Genomic DNA, 18,546 nt, shown 5'->3' with positions numbered 1-18,546 from the left:
TTGGAGTGAAAAGATTATTTTCAGAGGCTGGAAAGAAAGTGAACCCACTCAAGGGACCCACCAGACCTGCCAGGGTCAGACACAGCCGGGCACCCCAGCACCGCAGCTGGCTCCCCGCAAGGGCCAGGACCCCAAGTACTCCTCTGCCTGAGCCCGGAGGGCCCACAGCAACTCAGCACAGCCCAGCCCGGCGCCATCCTGAAGTCAGAGAGGACAGCCATTAGCGGAGAAATGCAGATGACAGCGTCACACAAGGGACAGGCAAGAGTGGGAAGTCCCCCCCCAATAAACATGTCCCTCTGGGAAAGGACATGAAAGAACAGGAAGCTTCACACAGCAATGACTCACAAAATTACCCACCAGAAAAAGCTCTTTTCACTCTCATGTGAGCCCAGCTTCCAATCAGAGCCTCTGAGACAGCCAAAAAGCAAAATTCAAGACCATTCTTTCCTCTTTATTCACAAATCGTTTAGGATGAGGAGAGGGCACCTGGGAAAAGGCAGAATTGTATTCTCTTTTTCCTCTTTTTCTAAAGGAAATTCAAATGTCCTGGGAGAAAAAGGGGGGAGGATCCAGGGGAGAAAGAATTTTCTGGATTCATACAAAACGCACTCAAGTAGCATGAACACAACAATGAAAATCAGATTTTTTAAAAAGTACAACTGGCACCCTTTTGACTCAATATAAAAAAAAAATCTCCTTCTGCCTTCCTTCTTCTGGTCTTTCAGTTATTTATTCACTTCTGTTCTGAAGGCATTTGCTTTGTTTTTTCCCCATTTCTTCCATTCTTCTGGTACTAGTGTGTCCTAGAAAGAAAAATCCAAAAAGTTAACTCCTCCAGGCAGCAAAGAACTTCTTGCACAGCAAAAGTCTCCCCGGACCCTTCATTCTCTCTCAAAGGAAGCCTGTCAGATAAGCTTCTCAAAGGAGGCTTATCAGAGTGATAAAACCAGAACTGCAATGGAACAGAGGACTGAATTCAAGGAGGATGGAAATGGTCAGACAAAACGAGGGTTAATTTCTGGTGCAAAATGAACCTTGTAAATTACAGAACTGAATAAAAAAGCAGGGCTGAACACAAAGTTTGCAGGTACCTTAACCATTCTTCTACTTTAAACAGGGCCAAACTGTCCACTTGGAATCAGTTGGTCCATGTAAACACAAAGAAAAGATCTCCCCAAGAAGATGAAGAAGTAATGTGGGCGCAGCAAACTTGGGGCCCTTCTCCCTTCCAAGATGCCACAGATAGGCATAGCTGTGGATGCTGGGCACTTGACAGTCCAGCCCGAGAAGCTGTTAACAATACAGTCTGAACTGACACATCTGGGGCATCAGAAAACCCAGTAATAAGGAAAAATGTGACTGCACAAGGCAGGAAAATATAACTTAGGGTTTGTGGATAATAAGTTCTTTGCAAGATGTTCCAGGATTACTTACAGCCCATGGGGAATTAAGGAGTTAAAATACCAGGCTGAGAAACAGAAAACATGCAAGCTGTGGAGAACACACTCCTGAGGCATTTGGTAACAGGGCACTATAGAGCTGAAAACCACCAGCCCAAAGCTATGGTACAAAGAAGTGTTGAGGGACCAGAACAGCACCAGCAAACGTGGCCAGGATGCAGCCAGCATTCACCTACTAGAACAAGCAACAGCCATCTCCAGTTACTCTCCAGTTACTTGTCATAGCTTGTTCTGTGCTCAAATACCTGAAAACACTCCAGGGAAAGAAGATAGTAACAGGGTGTTTTTCTAAGGGACACAATGCCAAAGTCTCCATAGGTAATTTTCAGGAAACCATCCTCCATACTATCTGATCTGCCGACAGGAGCTTATACCACAGCACACATTGTTTCTGCAACACAGCCACCCACGCTCGTTTTGTTTTGCACCGCAAAAACTGAGCTCCTTTCAACACACTGTGTGTGCCTGGAGCACTGACTATGAACACGAGAGAAAGCAGACACTCAGGAGATGTACCAGGGCAACACACGCTGCAGTGATTTCAGTCTCATCACAGCACTTGTCCCAGATGCTCTCTCCTTTCCCCAAAATAAAACAGTGCACTGAACGAGAAAAGAAGCCACACACACACATTCAGAATTAGGCAGCATACAGAGTGGCAGGCAGCCTTGCCTCCTGTGCCACTGTGGATATTGCAAACTGGGACCTTACCTGTTCAGAGTGAAAGGAAACAAAGGGCTTTGCACTGGTACACGCTACTGAAGACCTATCAGGTGATTGTATGGAATGGAAGGGGCTGGCTGCTGCTGCTGGCTGAGCCATCACGACCAGTTCAAACAGGAGGGTGAACCCTGGCTTAGGTCGTGTTCTCAGCTGAGTGAGGTGGTGCTGACCTGGCCCTGCTGCACACAGAGCTCTCGCCATCCCAAGCAAGGACGTAATTCAGCAGAGTGCCTGGCAGCTGAACAACCAGAGCACTGCAGATGGGATAGGGAGTATCAGCAGCAGGGTGGGAACAGCCCAGGTATCAGCCGTTTTCATCATGTTCTCCTCCAGCCAGCATTACTAACAATTTATTTACAGGAACAATACTGCTTAAACTAGGTTTATTTCATCACCTGATAGCTGCTTGGTGCCCAAGACAGCATATCCACACGTGCGCACACATTACCGTACAGACTTGAGATGATTAAGGAAATCACACAAAGGCAACTTAGTCTCAAAGGACACATACTGCTAATATGCAAACCTGCCAAGGACACCCAAGGACTGATTTAAAGCTCAGTAAGTGATGTTGGAAGGAAGCAGCTTCAGGTCAGGTATCTTTTTGTACAAGGAGTGATGAGGTGAAATGAAGCAGGCAGCATGCCCAGGAAAGGCAAATTCCAAAAAGGCCCTTACTTCTAGAAGAGCTGGTCACTAGCAAAACCCCCTTTTACCGCAGTGTTCTATACTTTGCCAACCTACTGCTCTGCTCTGCAGCGATCCTGCCAAAAGGAGAGAGGAAGAAAGGTTCAGAGAAGATAGGAAGGAGGAAAGCAGTACTGCTCCAGGAAAAAGAGCCAGTGACAGAAATGCAAAAAGCAAAACCAGGCCTTCTGGTAACTTCTGTAAAAAGATGGTTTCTACAGTCTCCTTCCTACACCCGCCAGCATCCTCCAGAGTGGAACAGCCGCTCTGCCTCTATCTAGTTAATTATCACTGCACTTCAACGTCTGAGACAGGCTAGCAGCGTGTTAACAAAAAAATGTCTTTTTGAACTTTAAAGTGATGTACAAAGGGTTTAACTTTAGCCTAAGGTAGAAGTTTCACTTTCAAATTTGCCATTGTAGTTGCAGCTTCATGTCATTTCCAGTGAAAAAGCATACAGACACCCCCTGCAGGGTTTTGAATTAGGAACCAACCACCTGCATTTATGTGCTAACAGAAGCCCTGGTTCAGCAAAGACACTCAGAAGTAAGCTTCACTGTATTTTTTTTCCCCAAATACATATCTTACACAATCTGTAATTAATAAAGATTTTATCATTACCCTTCAAATTAAAAAAGAAACATTATTAAATGACATAACATAGCGCCGTTGGCAACAAAATCCTAGTAAGAACTGTTATGCTAACAAGAGAGAGTGCCACAGTGGAGAGGGCTGGACATCCAAGGGAGCAAGGCTGAGAAAGCTGGGAGGATAGTATGGAAAGGGTTGATTATAAAAACCATCCTTCCTGCTACAGCCATACAAGTAGAGATGTTTTAAAGACAACAAATCAATGCAACCCCTCTGAAAAGTATATTCTTGTGTTTTTTTTATGGCTCTTGTCCTGGTTTCAATACATTGACATCAAAAAAGTGAGAACCCAGGGATATCTATGCAATGAGGTATGCAACGATAAACAACTCCTAGTGTCTCAAAAAGAGGAAAGTAAGAAAAGCACAGGTTTGATTGAAAAGCAGGTCAATAAAATAATTTTCAAAGCCAAACTCTACATTAGTACAAAAGGGCTAAAACTTGAGTCTCACATGGAAACTCCATGTGGCAGAGGTGAAGGACAGGGAACAGTTCAATCTCTAATTAATGCACTGTACTGGAAGCTTGGGTCAGCAAACTGCCTGCAGGCTGCCTAAGCCATGGCGCATTCACGAGACACTGCATGGCAGAAGACACAGGTGTGAAGAATCAGTCCAGCGCCAGTGCAGAAATGAATGTTGTATCCCTAACATTTACCAGAATTCTCCCTGGTTTTGCTTGCATGTGTTGCCCTTGTCTGTTGCTGCACACCTGTGATAAGCATCTGCTTCCCTTTCTCTATAATCCCCTTTTAGGTAGGGGAAGACAGCAGGAAGATACCCCACCTTACCTTCCTCCTCTTAAAACTTATCTCACAAGCACAGCCACAGAAGAGTTGGGCCTCTTCTGCATTTATAGTGGCTTTCATTATCTAACAGTATTGTAAAAGCTTGATATATCGTAGTAAAACAGATTTGTCAGTGAATGTGTCTTGCCAAGTGTGGGTTTCCCCATGTCAAAGTGCACATACTTCCACCCTTCGCTTTCTCCATGTGCCGGATCACTTCAGCAAGTGGCCACGTGGACCGTTCTCTCTGAAGGAGCAGTTAGCTGTATTGCAGTGACAGCACCTCATTGCCCTCGTCAGTCCAAGCCCTTATTCTGGAAACAGACAGGAAAGTGGGACCAAACAGCCCATCCTCACACACAAGATCCAAGAACCAAGAGCAGCATTTGTTACTGTATCAGTGACTGACACACGATAGCATCAATGTGACCTCCCCCTCACTGATTTTTAACGCAGCTCCCACCAATGTCTTACCGTTTGACTGCTTTCTGAGCCAGCATCCTGTTGCCTGCCAGGAATGTGACACCACCCAAAATGGCCAAGTACTTCAGAGTTTGGAACATGTTGAGCTGAGTCCAGTAGACATACATGAGTCCCAACATTGCTGTGAAAAAAAATAAGAGCCCATGGCTGAAATTGCATTTCAAAACCAACGATTCATTATCCTCAAAACAACTGTTATGTTGTACTGCCAGGCCAAAGCATTTGGTTTCTGTCTCATCTCTGAAGCTCTGAAACGGCAGATCTAAAAACTCCACATTATTGCCAGGGGAAGAAGGCATCTGGAGAAAAATATGACCCTGACTGCTTACAACCAACCCTCCAGTGGCAGAATTATGGACATATTATAGCCATTAAGGGCTATTAAAGGGAGGAGGATACTCTGGATTTCAATAGAGGATATTAACCTTTGCACATCTGTAGGAGCTTACAGCTTTAAAGGAAACTGTCTTGGATTAAGCAACACACTGTAATTCGTGAAACAGTAAATCCTATGTACTCCCAACCTGCCATGTTTTTGAAATTCTACCAAGACAGTAAATAACTGCAGAACCAAGGGCACAATAAAATTGATGAAAAAAAAAAATTGGTCCAGCCAAAGAACAAGAGCAGCCTTCACAGGAACAGCTTTAAAGAAAAGATGTAGACTGCAGTCCCACAGGTTTCAATCCCCACAGAAACTCCCTGCTTACAAAGGATAAACATGCAATAAAGAAAGTGTGACCTCTGGAAATAAGACGTTCTATTAAGTACAGATAAATGGTGTGTGAGAGGAGCCCGAATAATGACCGCTGTCATAAGCTGATGGCCAAAACAGGTTTATCACCATATTAACAACGATGAAAAGCAGGCAGGCAGATGAAAACAAGAGAACAAATGTTATGCTATTATGTCATTATAGTTAATAGACCACAAGCCCATTAACCACCAGGGCTCTCATCTGTAACTCCCAGGTGAGAAGGTCAAACAAAGCAGAAAGCCTCTGACACTTACCAGCATGTCCCATGTGAAAAACAATGGTGCTGGGAGCAAAGCTGAAGTTGGAGATGTTGGCACCTATCTTTATCCACTAAAAGGAAAAGAAACAAAACCTGAGTTACAACAGCCTTGTAAACACAAGCTTTTATTTTACAAGCCTGTTTGCTTTAAGTTCTTCAACAAACACAGTGTATTCTCTACAGAAGCACTTGTTTCCTACTACAAGAGGACAGAATAGTAATCTTGTTAGATAGCACTGTTGAGCTCCTTCAGTGAAAATTTCTCCTGCTGCTTCTGCCCAAAGGGAGTTCCTCAATCATCTTTCTTAAACTGATGAGAGGGTACTGCTCCAAATCTACATTTTTCAGAAAAAATAAACATTGCTATTTCTATCCAGCTGAATTAAATTAAAAAGTCAAAAAAAAGTAAGGCTCTAGTTTTGGACTCAGCAGAAGAACAGCTATAGATACAAGATGTTTGCCCATAAAAACAATTTCAATTTTTAGACTACAAAAGAGAAAGGCATAAAGGATAGAAAACAGAAACAGTAGCAATGAGATTTTTAATTAAAGTGTACCCAACATATATATTGTGAACTCCAGAGACCAGTGGACACTACTATCTGAATGCCAGCTTCCAGTGAGAGCAGCTAATGGGAAATTACTGTCAAGCAAGCCAGGGATCAGTTTCATCTTCCAAATAAGGAGTAATTAACTTGCCTAGAGGAGATTTGGTATTGCCTTAAGTTCAAAACATGGATCTGATGATACAGTGAGTAGCAGTAGATGTTTCAACTACAGACACACAAATACCAATTATGTCCATAAATGGGGATCAATCCAATAGGATGAAGTAACACAGATGTTGTGATGGATACGTTAAGTGCGAGGCAGAATCACTGTTTTTTTTTTCCTGTGGAAGTCTAATGTTAGTTATAACTTCATCTGCCCACTGTCATTCAACATGCCTAGCAGAAGCACTCTGAAGAAACTCACCCCCACCTACTTCTACTTGGCAGCAGTGTTTTTCTGTTTTGACTATAAACCAAAAAAAAACCCACCACAACCCCAAAAACATTTAGGAAAGAGACAACACCAGACCAACGCTCCACACTGACATCTGCTAGCTATGACTGCAGCACTGCTGTGTTAGTCATGACTAATCAAGAGTTTTAATACAAAGTTTAGCTGTCCAACCTCCTAAGTGACTTTGGACTGGATGAGAAAAAAATTTTCTTGTTCTGTGGCCCAGTTCACTCACCAGAATGAGCAGCAAAAGCAGGGGGGAGAGAATCAGTGCTGTGAAAGTGTTGGATACCACAGTGGGAGGCCTCTTCTCAGGTTCCCTGAAGAGGTGCTGCAAACAAACACACACAACTCAAGTAGTATTCCAACAGAGCACCTTCTCGGCTCCCCAGAGGACCAGCCACAGCCCTGGTGCAGTTCCCACATGTTCCTTCAGAAGATAAGCATTCCTCTTAAGGCAAAGGCTGATTCAAAGTAGCATCTATTCCAGTCTCTGCACATTTGATCTCTTGCACAGGTAACTTTTCCTGACACTCACAGAACACTTCTTAGTTTGTCATCAGCACAGATGGCTGGAATGAAGCAAGAGATCTTCAGAAGCAGAGAGCTTTCTGTGATGCTCACCTAGTCAAATTTACATGTTTGAATCTTCTCGGTGACAGCAGTTGCTCTCTCACAGGTAGGACACACAGCTTATTTATTCATACTCCAGAGGACTGCAACCAATTTTTTTCCATTAAGCAGTAACTCTGGTCTTCCTTTAATTACATTACTTACATGGTATTAATTTTTTTTAAATGAGAGATGACTTTCAAAAATAAATTACAATGAGAACAAACAATACTAGTAAGACCAGCCCAACATCTCCGCACATAATTCTTGGTTTTGACTGTACCTGGATTTCAGGTTTGGGAACAAAGAGATTCTTGGACTGGACCGTGGATGGCGCATCCTCTTCTGGGAATTTGACCACGACATCAGCCTGAAGTGAAATCATGTAGCCTCATGAAGTTTGATCTTAATGTACTAGAAGTTTTATAAAACCTATTCTATCATTATCCTTATTTGTCAGTCTATGATTGACATGATTTTTAAAGGAAACTAAGAAAAAGCTAACAGATTTTTTTAAGAAGTAATTTCTCCTAAACAGAGGCAGTAAAGCCATTCACCCGCCACTAAGAATTGGACTTATTTCCAGGATAGCATAGCTAAACCTTGAGGTGCTTGCCATGAAATTACAATCAAACCTATAAATGTCCTGAAGTTTCTGTTCCACTACACGATGAAATGAACGTTCATTTCAGTTTTGCTTTGATGCTGAAAAACTTAAAATGAACAGCAAACCTCAAAGTCCATACATGGCCAAAAGGAGTCAGCTTCACTACAAAGAACAAAGACATTTGAGCTTTTTTCTTCCAAGCCTGTACCATGCCCTCCTGTTACACTGCCAGTTATCTCAAAGCCACATCACCACACTTCCAGCTACATACCACATTCCACAGGATTGGATTTTCCAGAGTAGCATCTCCAATTATCAAGTAAAGAGTGTAGGTACCGGAGGCAGAGTCAAATTCAGTCTTTCTTTCAGAGGTATCCAGTTCAAACTTGTATACATTCTTGCTATCGGGTTCTGCAACAAACACTACCTCCTGGCCCGTCTTTTGGTTGTGAAGTCGGACAAAAGTCTGAAAGGAAAGATGGTAACATTGCTGAATATTTCATAGTGTGTTTACAAATGCCAGCAAAATGAGAGATCTACCCCCCAGATAAAAAACCACAATGTTAACAAGAGCTGGGAGTTCAAGCTGGGTGTCTTAATCCCTGCAAATCAGCGAAGTTCAATGTCTCTCTGAGTAACACTAACCCAGGACAAAACTGTAGCATAGCCCACTTGGGGTACAGCGCAATACGTTGAATGTTACTTGAGAGGGTATGTGCAACTGCACACAACAGCATGTATGGTTCTGGGGCTTTCTTTTTTTTACTATTTTATACAGAAAAAATAAAATTTTAAGAGAGTCTACTTCAAGGACTTTTTCCACAAACAATCTATATTAAAAAATCAGAAGTATGCTTTTACAGTGCGGGCTACTCTCATTTTATTGAGTTAAATAAGACAATACCAGAGCCAGAAGAGGCTTCACTTAACATATAGACAAAACAAGTGAACTGAATCCACTTCCATCTACCAAGATCAGTGATCTTTCACAGCCCATGTCAGAAACATAAGGCTTCTCAAAACCTATCACATCTTTTCAAGAGCATCTGTCACTTCAGATGCTTCAGGATGGAACATCTCTGTGACACAGTAATGACAAAAATTTGTCCTAACCTGGTGAGGGATGAGTTCAGCTCCACTGTTCACATCTATCAGCTGGAAGGATAAAGCAAAGTTCTGATGGCTGTCAGCAGTGAATGAGCCCTTGGCTTTGGCTGGGTAGGCTACCCTAGGAGGAAAAAAACCAAACCGAACTGAGGTGATCTTCCAAGAAAAGGCCTGGCGTTCAAAGAAACCGAGGCACGCAAATCTGTCTAGCAGTACGGCAGTCTACTCAGCATAGACGAGATATTTATCAAAAAGTCAAGTGAACTAACATGTCTTTCTCTTCCACCACAAATGTAATGAAAATAAATGAATGGAGTTGTTTAGCAGGATTTTTGTGAGCTACATACCTTGCCCGTTTTCATGTAAAACAGTTGTTTTTGGAAGGTTCAAAGGAACACCAGAAGGTTTTACTAATACTACACCCCACATTCCATTTAGCCAAGGCTATGCTACAACCAAAGGTGTGATAGGAGCAGAACGGAAAAAAAAACACACTCAAACTTCAGCACAGGAAGGCTATATCAACACACACACAGAGGGGCCTCAAAGAGGTTGTGCAACCTAAATGAAATTCCATGTATTACATTTTAACTGATGTCAGTTAAAAAACCAACTACATTAAGTTCACGTACACCTAGCAATGGTACAGCCACATGCCCCTGAACACAGTGTGCATGTTGGTTTAGAGCATCTCTACCAAAGCCCAAGAATATGAGAAACATTAACACAACTCTTAACTTGCTTTTGCTATGGTAAGGTGCCAACAAAGGAACATAAGACTGGTTGCCTGGCTTCTGTTAGTACTTATTTCAGCATTAAGGCAAAACACCTATAAAAATAACCAGTATTCTCTGAATGAACTCACAGGTTTAAGAGAAACAGCATGGGTATAACTCTAGTTATTCCAATACAAGATTCCCCTGGTTTAGCTGAAGTAGGTAAAGCTCAGGAGATGTCTAGTCTAAAGCCAGAGTTGCCCCTTAAAGGATGACACACACAGTTGTTTTACCTGGTTGTTTTTGGCGCAATGCTCTGATCTTTATCCACCGTAGAAAGATCTACATTAGTAATCCCAACTTCCGTGGAAACTTTCACTTTCAGCTGCAACACAACAGAACAGAACAGATAATTACCCAGAGAATTCTACATATACTAATTATGGTCAAGTTGATTGCAGAAGCTTCAGCTCTTCTGTCCCCTTCCCCAAAGAGGGTCTTACACTAAGTCAAAGAGAGAACCTAACCTGAACAGAAGGATCTACAGCAATTTACCTTCTGGCAAAGCTCCTGCATCAGTCACTAGCCCAAACTATCCCCTTCCTCCCTGCACACGCAGCCAGCTCTGAAGACACCAGCTTCTCAGTCTTGTTGGAGTTACAGTTTGGAGAACTGTTTTTAATGAAACAGACCAACTATCCACATCCAACTAGTTTTCCTTTTAAACTAGAAGAAACTAGCCATTAAAAATTACATCATATACAACTTAAAACTGCATGTGCATATGTAATTCTCCTTACCGGACAGCAACTTGAGACGAGAGGGGTCTCCAGACACCAACCAGTTATGCCTTTGTTGGCTCCTAAAGCCTAACAGGTTTCTGCTGATTTTATTACCAGCAGGCAAAAGCCAAAGCACTCCTGCAGCCCTGCGCGGTGTTCAGCAAGCCTTCCTTTGCAGTTCACAGCATTCATCACTTAGCGCAGGGCAGCCAGTAAGGCCCTGCTATTTATCACTCTCCTTTGTGCTAAGCACTGTATAAACCTCGAGCAGAGACTTCCTGCACTCTCCCCAGTCCCAAACCACAGACTATCTAGGCAGTGAACCTTGATGGGTTTGACTGATTTCAATCCTTCTCTCAAATATAAGCAGTTACTGCAGTCTGTACTTTTTAATTAGCACATTTGTTCTCACAGCTTACAAATGCTCCCCTGGAGAATTAAAGTTTCATTGCCAAGATATTTTTCATCATATACTACAGTTTGTTATTACAGGTTTGCTCATGTGAACCAGCCCCTCGCCCTGAAAAAATAATTCACAGAGAACCTGTGGGAAAAATATGGAAAAACATAAATCAAACTATTCAGGTCAGACTTCAAACACAACAGTCTTGGCAGTTCCTTTACAATAAAAAGTGTTATTTAAGATGGGTTACCCCTGAAAATGGATCCATTAACATGTAGACTATTCAGGCTAACTTTAGTAAAACCTTAGTTTGTTCCGAGATGGGAGCAAAGAAAAATGGACTAATGAAAGATTCATTTTAAAAAAGTTACGTGAAGGCAACTCAGAGCTGCTGCACACAGCCCCTCCAACTGAACAGTACACAAACATCTCTCAAATATTTTAATGCCAGGAAATGTCATCTCTGCCGGAGTAATAACCCACTGGTTTAGCTCATTACTGTCAAAACGATGGTGCATTAAGGACAATTAATGGTAATAACAGTAAGGAAAAAAAAAAAAAAGCAGCTCCCCCAGCAGTCCTCCCCCATAACAATGTGTCTTATTAGAAGCGGTTCTCACAAAGCCGCCCCAGCGTTAATGCATTCCTACCGGTGCCTCTGTGTGCCAGCAGCGAGCTTAGGCAGGACCAATCAATCCCCTTTTGACACTCCTAAGTGCCATTACTACTACTGTGACAACACCAATTTGATACAGAGTAAAGGTCAGCAGTTGTAAATAAGTGTCTTCCTCCACTCCAAGCTGAATATGTTGGAAGACTTTAAAAGCTAATCTTTTCCTTAAATAGGCGATTGAGGGCAAAAACTAACCCTGGGAATGGACACCACTGCAGAAGAGCACTCCCAGCTGCTGACACAGAGATTGCATTCTTCTCACTGTAACAAACTTGAGGAAAGAAACTCTGAGTGTCTATATAAAACTCTTCTTCAGAAAGGTCTGGTGTAACAGCTTTTGCCACCAAAAAGCAGGTAAGTATGCATGAAATGTAGAATTCATTTGCATTTGCTTTGGTCACTGTTTCTCCACTACAAAAGCCGCCCCATATGCATAGTTAGGAAATGCCAAAAGACCTCCTTGACTCTTTTCTAAGGCTCTAGAATTTATATAAGCAGATGACAACAACAAATGCTCACCTTCCATACATCAGGCAATCACCAGACAACTGCTAGCCAAGCCTTGAGATTTACAGACTCAAATCTTTGAAGAACTAACATCCTTAGTAATCGTTTTTGCATAACTACTTTGGGCTGCTATATAAACACTTCCACTGCTAGCCTTTGTTCATATGCTGTCAGATCAGCATCTAAGTGATAAGTCAGTTTTGAAACTTACACAAATCTCTTTTGGTCATATATTAATCTGCTTACTGGTCATAATCTTGAGTCAAAATCCAATGTATGAAAGAAAAAATGTGATAAAAATGCCATACAACTGGCAACATCCTTAACAGGTATAAATACAAGCTTTTTCAGTGAATAGGCACAGAATTAAAATGCCATCAAAAAGCATACCCACCTCAACTTTGTTAGCAATAAATCGCGTATCTCCATCAACGCTGATAGAGAAATCGTAATATCCACTTGCGGGTTTCACATTCATAAAGTTCAGCTCAAAGACGTCTCTATAAAAAAACAAAAAGCAAGGTATTAAGTGTCCTCTAGCAACTTACAAATAGGTAACATCTTGCTACCAAGAAGTGTTCTGAGTTTTCCATCCTACAAATGTTTCTCTGATGGAAGAATACATAAGGAAAATAAGTCCAACACTCTTTAAATAAGATCTGTTTGCCTTACAAACTGTAAAAAGATTATATTCTTACCCTGACAGAGCAAAAGCTGTCTGTTGAAGGACAGTGGCTTTGCTAGATGCAGACTTGGCGTAGTCGAGCTTTACAGAAGCTTGTGTCAGTGGCTGGGACATAACATCGGTCACTTGTAGCTACAAGAGAAAAATGAGAATTTCTGTGAAACCCACTGTCCCAGAAGGAATGCGGGAGCACACATGACTCGGTACCCCTCTGCATTATACACCCTCCTCTGCCCAGCATCCCAGATTCACCTAGTTCTTTCTAATATAACTGGGAAAGCTAAGGTTTCTAATCAGCAGAGCTGACTTACAGTGCCTTCTCGAGACAGTGTCTGGTAAGCCCTGGGTAAACAGAGGTTCCTGAGAATCACTTCATAAAAGCACTAAAACCCCAGATTCACTGGAACCCGAGTCCTGGAGCTAAAAATGAAAGACATTACCTTACACATTCAGTCAGCCCAGACCAAGAGATAAGACCTGGGGCTAAGGACTCACCCTGAGTACGGGCTGATGGTGAGACACAGCTGCAGGCCCCTCGGGGACAATAATGACAGGCAAGTGGTAGCGGTTCCGGGATAAAGAACCCGCGGCACAAGCAACGCTGAAGGCCTCTGAGAGTGTCTCAAAGTTTTTCTTGCTAAAAATTGCATTCATCAACTGGATGATTTGATCCTGAAAGAAGAAAAGCAAGTCACACGTAACCACCAGCAGCTTGCCACAACACTGCAAACTGCCTTAGTGTAATGTTATTAATAAAAACATCATTCATAAAGATTTATTTGCTTTAATAACAACTCAAGTGATGAGGTAACCCAGAATTAGCTACTTTTTGAATGTCACATCAACTTTCTTATTCTTGGCCGAAAGGTTCCAGCCACAATTGCTGTAATCGTGCTGAAAACTTGCAAAACCAGAATCTGGATCTACCTCTTCAAACTACGTGTTTCAGAAGGGAAGATGCCACCAGCTCAGACTGCGTGCTGCTGCAAAAAGACAATGTGGCTCCAGGAGCCGTACAACTGTCTTCATAAAGGGCAGAAGGACCAGGCTAGATGTCGTGGCTACCCGCCCAGCTGGGAAGGTCACGGAGACATGATGCAAAGCATCCTAATGGCTCTGGAAGGAAAGAGTCTAGGTGCACGCAGGCTTATCCCCTTAGGCTCAGCAGTATCCGCAAGCTAAGAGGATTAGGTTTAAAGCAGTACCACCAGAAGCACAGAGCCTGCTCTGGCTCTGGGATGTGCCAGAGCTAATTTGTTCTCTCCAAACTAGGAGTGGGACCGCGTCCCCCAGCTGGGATTGCAGCCTGACTTTGCAGGGTTAGTGTATCTGAGCCACACTCCGCAGGTTATGCCATATATTCAGATTCTTCCATTGCTCCCTGCTAGTCTGGAAAAGGGAGGGTTTGGTTACCTGTTCTTTGATCCACACAAAGGATTGTAGGATAAATTCTAATCAGAAATAAGAATACTTAACGACAATCCCAAATAAAGCAACAGGCACACATTTAGTAATCTACAGAAACAGTTTTAAATTAAATCCACACTACATCTCACATTTTCACCATCCTACTTGTATTAATGAGCACCAAAGTACACGACGTAACTAGAGAAAGCATCCAGACAGATGCTACAAAACTCTCGCATAGTGCAAATCCTTCAGTGTTTTTCATTTATAGGGAGGCCAGGGCATAGCTCCAGATCTTAATCAGCAACTGACATTGATTTAAATTAGGCAAAAAAAAAGAAGGAGGAGACTTTTTTTTTCAGTACTACATGCTAATTTTTAAAGAGTTCTGTGGCATTCTGGAGGCACTTGCACCATTCACAAGAGATAAAGCTTTAAGCTCCAACAATAGCACTTCTGACAGCACCATTCTGAAACAACACTAAACAATTTTCCTTAATTGGTCTTTTTTTAAACATCATTTGGATGCTGACAGTTTGCATTGTGTGTAGCAGAATCACCACCTCAAGAATGACATCAAAATTACTTTGCATTAGTCTGTTTGGCAGCAGCATGGAAAAGAGCCAGGAATGAACTCAGATGTCTTACACTGGCTCCTGTCTCAACTCTGCCACTTTGGCTTGTGCTTTAGGGAGCTGCCATTCTCAATCAAAAGCACATCCACCTCAGTTAACTTTGTTGTGGAATAGCTTGCAGTAATGATTTCTAGCTTAATCAAGCTCAAAAGGAATTTCCAACAGTCTTTCATTTAGACAAGTTTTTTCATCTGAATTCCTGTAGGTGTAAGGTATTAACGTTGTCTCCCTTTTGGGCACTCCAGACTAGGGTGCCTGCACTTCCTCACAGGTAAATAACATTTGCAAAACACTTTGAAATGCTGGAACGTGCTAGACAAGTGCCAAATACCAGAACAAACTCTGAAACAAGATGGTTTTTTTCAACAGCTTGTCTCAATAAACAAAGAAAAACTAGCCCTCATTTGCAATTTCCTTCTGTACATCTGAAGAAGTAAAAAAAACAAACCAAATTCAGCCTGTGATCTTGAAGGTGGAATTTCCTCCTGCATTCTATTGGCATTCCCTCTGAGATGTCCCTTTTCAATGAATGGCCTATTTTTTCCAGCAGAAACTCCTCCCAGTTATACTAGCCTCTTGCACTGCAGGACAGGGACCAGGCAGATCCTTTTTGCGAGCTACAGTGTGCAAGGGAGGAAAAGGCAGATACAGACCTCCTTCATCGCTGGCTCTGTACCCACATGGTCTGACAGCTTATAGGCAGCGGCAACAAACAGCGCAGTAGTCTCAATTCCTTCTTCAAACTGCAGATAAACTCCACCCAAGTCATCCAGGCGAGCAACAAGATCCTGACAGAAAGAGTTAATAAATTTAAATTGCATTCTAGTAGATCCAGAGAAATTAATTCTGTTAGGCCTGTAATCAAGAGTATCCGTATGGCATCACTGAAGTATTTTGTAACAGTCATTTAGAAACACGAAGAAGAACCCTTCAGCCTTCAGTGGATTTAATTATACTTAAAAGTCACGACTTTGTGTCTCAATCCACTGTGAAACAGTTAAAAGTCCAGAAGAAATATCTGCTTGAAAGGAAAAGCAAAGCCAACCCACATCATGCAGGTTAATTAGCCAGGTGGGTTTTTAATTTTGCTTTCACATTAATACATCTTTTAGTATTACAGAGGTCTAACAAATTCCTGAATAATTAGAGAGCATAGCGTGTTCCTACCTCTATCTCCTCAACAATGCCACTTAGATCTGCCTGCTGGGACAAGTAAGATGCCGTCTCCAAAGCCTGGATGGTCCTTAAACAAGAACAAACAAAACCAAACAGCTGTATGATTTTCCTTCCCTAAAAGCCAAACATCATTCACACCTGTGGTGGGTTAGCAACACCAAAGCAACAACAGTTTCTATTCTGAATGAAGTGCGTAAACCAGCTGCTACTGCATTCAGTTGACTTAAGGCAATGAATCTGAAATGATTTAGTGGAAACTCAGAATTCATTAGGGAATGCCAGTGAAGCTGCATCAGCACTGCAATAAACTCAAAGGCAGAGAAGAACCCGAACTTTCAACCCTGCCCAGCACAGATCCTCAGACTTGCTACTGAAGCTTCTGGGAATCCATTTCTTTCATCAACAAAACAAGTTTTAAAGTTGCCCTTTCTTCCCTAGTTTTTAAGGAAACCCCTATTCTCTCCTTTCACAGTAAAATTACTTAATTCTTTGGTGATAAATGCCAAAATTCCTTCTGCTTACTGGCGTGTTTTTTCCACAACACAGTACAGGCATCCCAGCCCAGAAACAACAGGGCCGAGGAAGAGCATCAAGTCTAGTGCAGCTGTAAATAACATGGAACCATGGCTGGGGTTTACATCAAAAATTTGTTGTGAATCTTTTTAAAAAAGGAGGCTTCCTTGGGATGCGCCCACTTTACTGACCATTATTCGTGAACTAAAGTGAACACATAAGCTCATTTGCAAAATCACACAGAAAATAACCCAAACCTGTATTTTTAATTCCCCCAGAGAAACAATAATGAACTGGACAAATGTATCAAATGAAAACACAGCACCTACTCTACTACATCTATATTACAAAAATCAAGTGTTAAAATACTCAATAAGTAATTTCCAACGGCCTAGAGGATAAACACGCAACAGTGAAACACTTGCATCTGCAAGACTTACGCGAGCACACTTTCTTCTTTGCTAAGGCGAGCAGTCAGAGCACTAAGTGCTTCCTGAGATGCTAAAGGAAGGCCAAAGCCACTCAGTGCCCCAACAGCGTGAAAGATCTGGGTGACCGAGGAATCCTCACTGACAGCTGCAAGCAGCAGCTCCCTGGTCTCATTTGAAATGGTGACCTGAGGAAGAACACAGGGAACACGGTAATTCACACTTGGCAAAAAACAAGGCCTTCTAGACACCACTGATTTCTTCCTGGAGCAACACACTTGACTAGTGAACTAGTACATGCTTTTGGGAAAAAGCCCTTTATCATTCATTACCTTCTAGTTTAATTAAATCACTAAGTCTTGCTGTCAGTTATCAATTAGTCAGGATAATCCACGATTCAAACTTATCCTGGTAACCTGCTACTGCTTTTCATCTGGCATCACATCACTGTGCAGCAGCCAGCGGTACTGATGAAAAGTGGGGCTTGGATAACCCACCTGCAGGCCAGCAAGGGTGGCCTGTGTTTGTATCCTTGTAGTGTTCCAACACAGGCTTTACTCCCAAACAGTTTATCATCCACCCCAAGAGTTTAATTGACACAGCTGCTGTGAATTCTAAGAAAATGTGCTGACTCCTTTTTTCCTTAGCCAGCTATGTTTAATCCATAAACATTCCCTCAGAATTACTCTGGACCAAATACTTGTGTTATATCTTTACACTCTGCCATCTACAGAGTACTCCCTGACACTTCGTAAGTTATTTACCCAAGACACAACAGAGCACAACCCACTAAAAGAAAGTAAAAGTAGAAGTTACACATAAAATAAAGGTCAATATTTCCTTGATAACACCTGTTTTCAGAGCTCAGGGCTCCAAACTCACCTCACAGCCAGCCAGGGCCCGGATGGACTGTGCAGCATAGAACAGAGAATCAACGCTGCTGGAGTCCACGTGGGATTTGATGAAATTGCATGCAGCCTGTGAAGAAACAGAAGTCAACTTACAGCAACAGTCTTGGCTTAAGTCACTAAGAGGGGTTTTAAATGATACTCCCAGACAATTTCACGTAAACTGCCGTTCATTTTTATACTGAAAAAAGGCAAAATAAATCCTTAGTAATATTTCCGATGCAGCAGAGCCTAGAACCCCCCAGATCCTGCTCTGCTAAGTGCTGCACAGAGACAAAGGTGGTTCCTGCTAAAACAGTTGTGTTTTTTTCACGTAAACTCTACTGCAACCAGAATTCAAATTTAAACTGAGTATAATTATAAAGCCTATCAAAATTAAAGTCCCATGTGTATATTTAGGAGGCAAAAATCTCCCAGGATAGAGAACAGTTGAGCAGAAATTCTGTGGGCAAGCTTCCTTCCCAGGTGTATCTCTCATACCATCCTGAACAGATGCAGAACACAGAATTTCAATGCACATAGAAAGAAAAGTCAGGTAAGGAGCTACAGTATGAAGGCAAGCAATGAGACTT

At 42.2% G+C, this 18,546-nt stretch overlaps 1 protein-coding gene across 1 annotated transcript; it reads right to left on the bottom strand.

Annotated features, from left to right (window-relative positions):
• Positions 1-439: 439 nt before the first annotated feature.
• Positions 440-18,044, bottom strand: RPN2 (ribophorin II; the record flags this gene model as incomplete). Its single annotated transcript, XM_010086147.1, has 15 exons — positions 440-806; positions 4,786-4,915; positions 5,806-5,881; positions 7,051-7,146; positions 7,711-7,797; positions 8,306-8,500; positions 9,148-9,262; positions 10,151-10,242; positions 12,617-12,722; positions 12,921-13,039; positions 13,403-13,579; positions 15,603-15,737; positions 16,117-16,192; positions 17,079-17,254; positions 17,949-18,044. Coding segments are annotated over 15 exons (1,686 nt in total), but the record flags the coding sequence as incomplete, so codon positions are not given.
• Between the last annotated feature and the right edge of the window lie 502 nt (positions 18,045-18,546).

The sequence above is a fragment of the Pterocles gutturalis genome, unplaced genomic scaffold (genome assembly GCF_000699245.1).
Source record: "Pterocles gutturalis isolate BGI_N339 unplaced genomic scaffold, ASM69924v1 scaffold49285, whole genome shotgun sequence".
NCBI lineage: Eukaryota > Metazoa > Chordata > Aves > Pterocliformes > Pteroclidae > Pterocles > Pterocles gutturalis.
The sequence above is the reverse complement of the archived record's forward strand: the minus strand, read 5'-3'. Positions and strand labels throughout refer to the sequence as shown.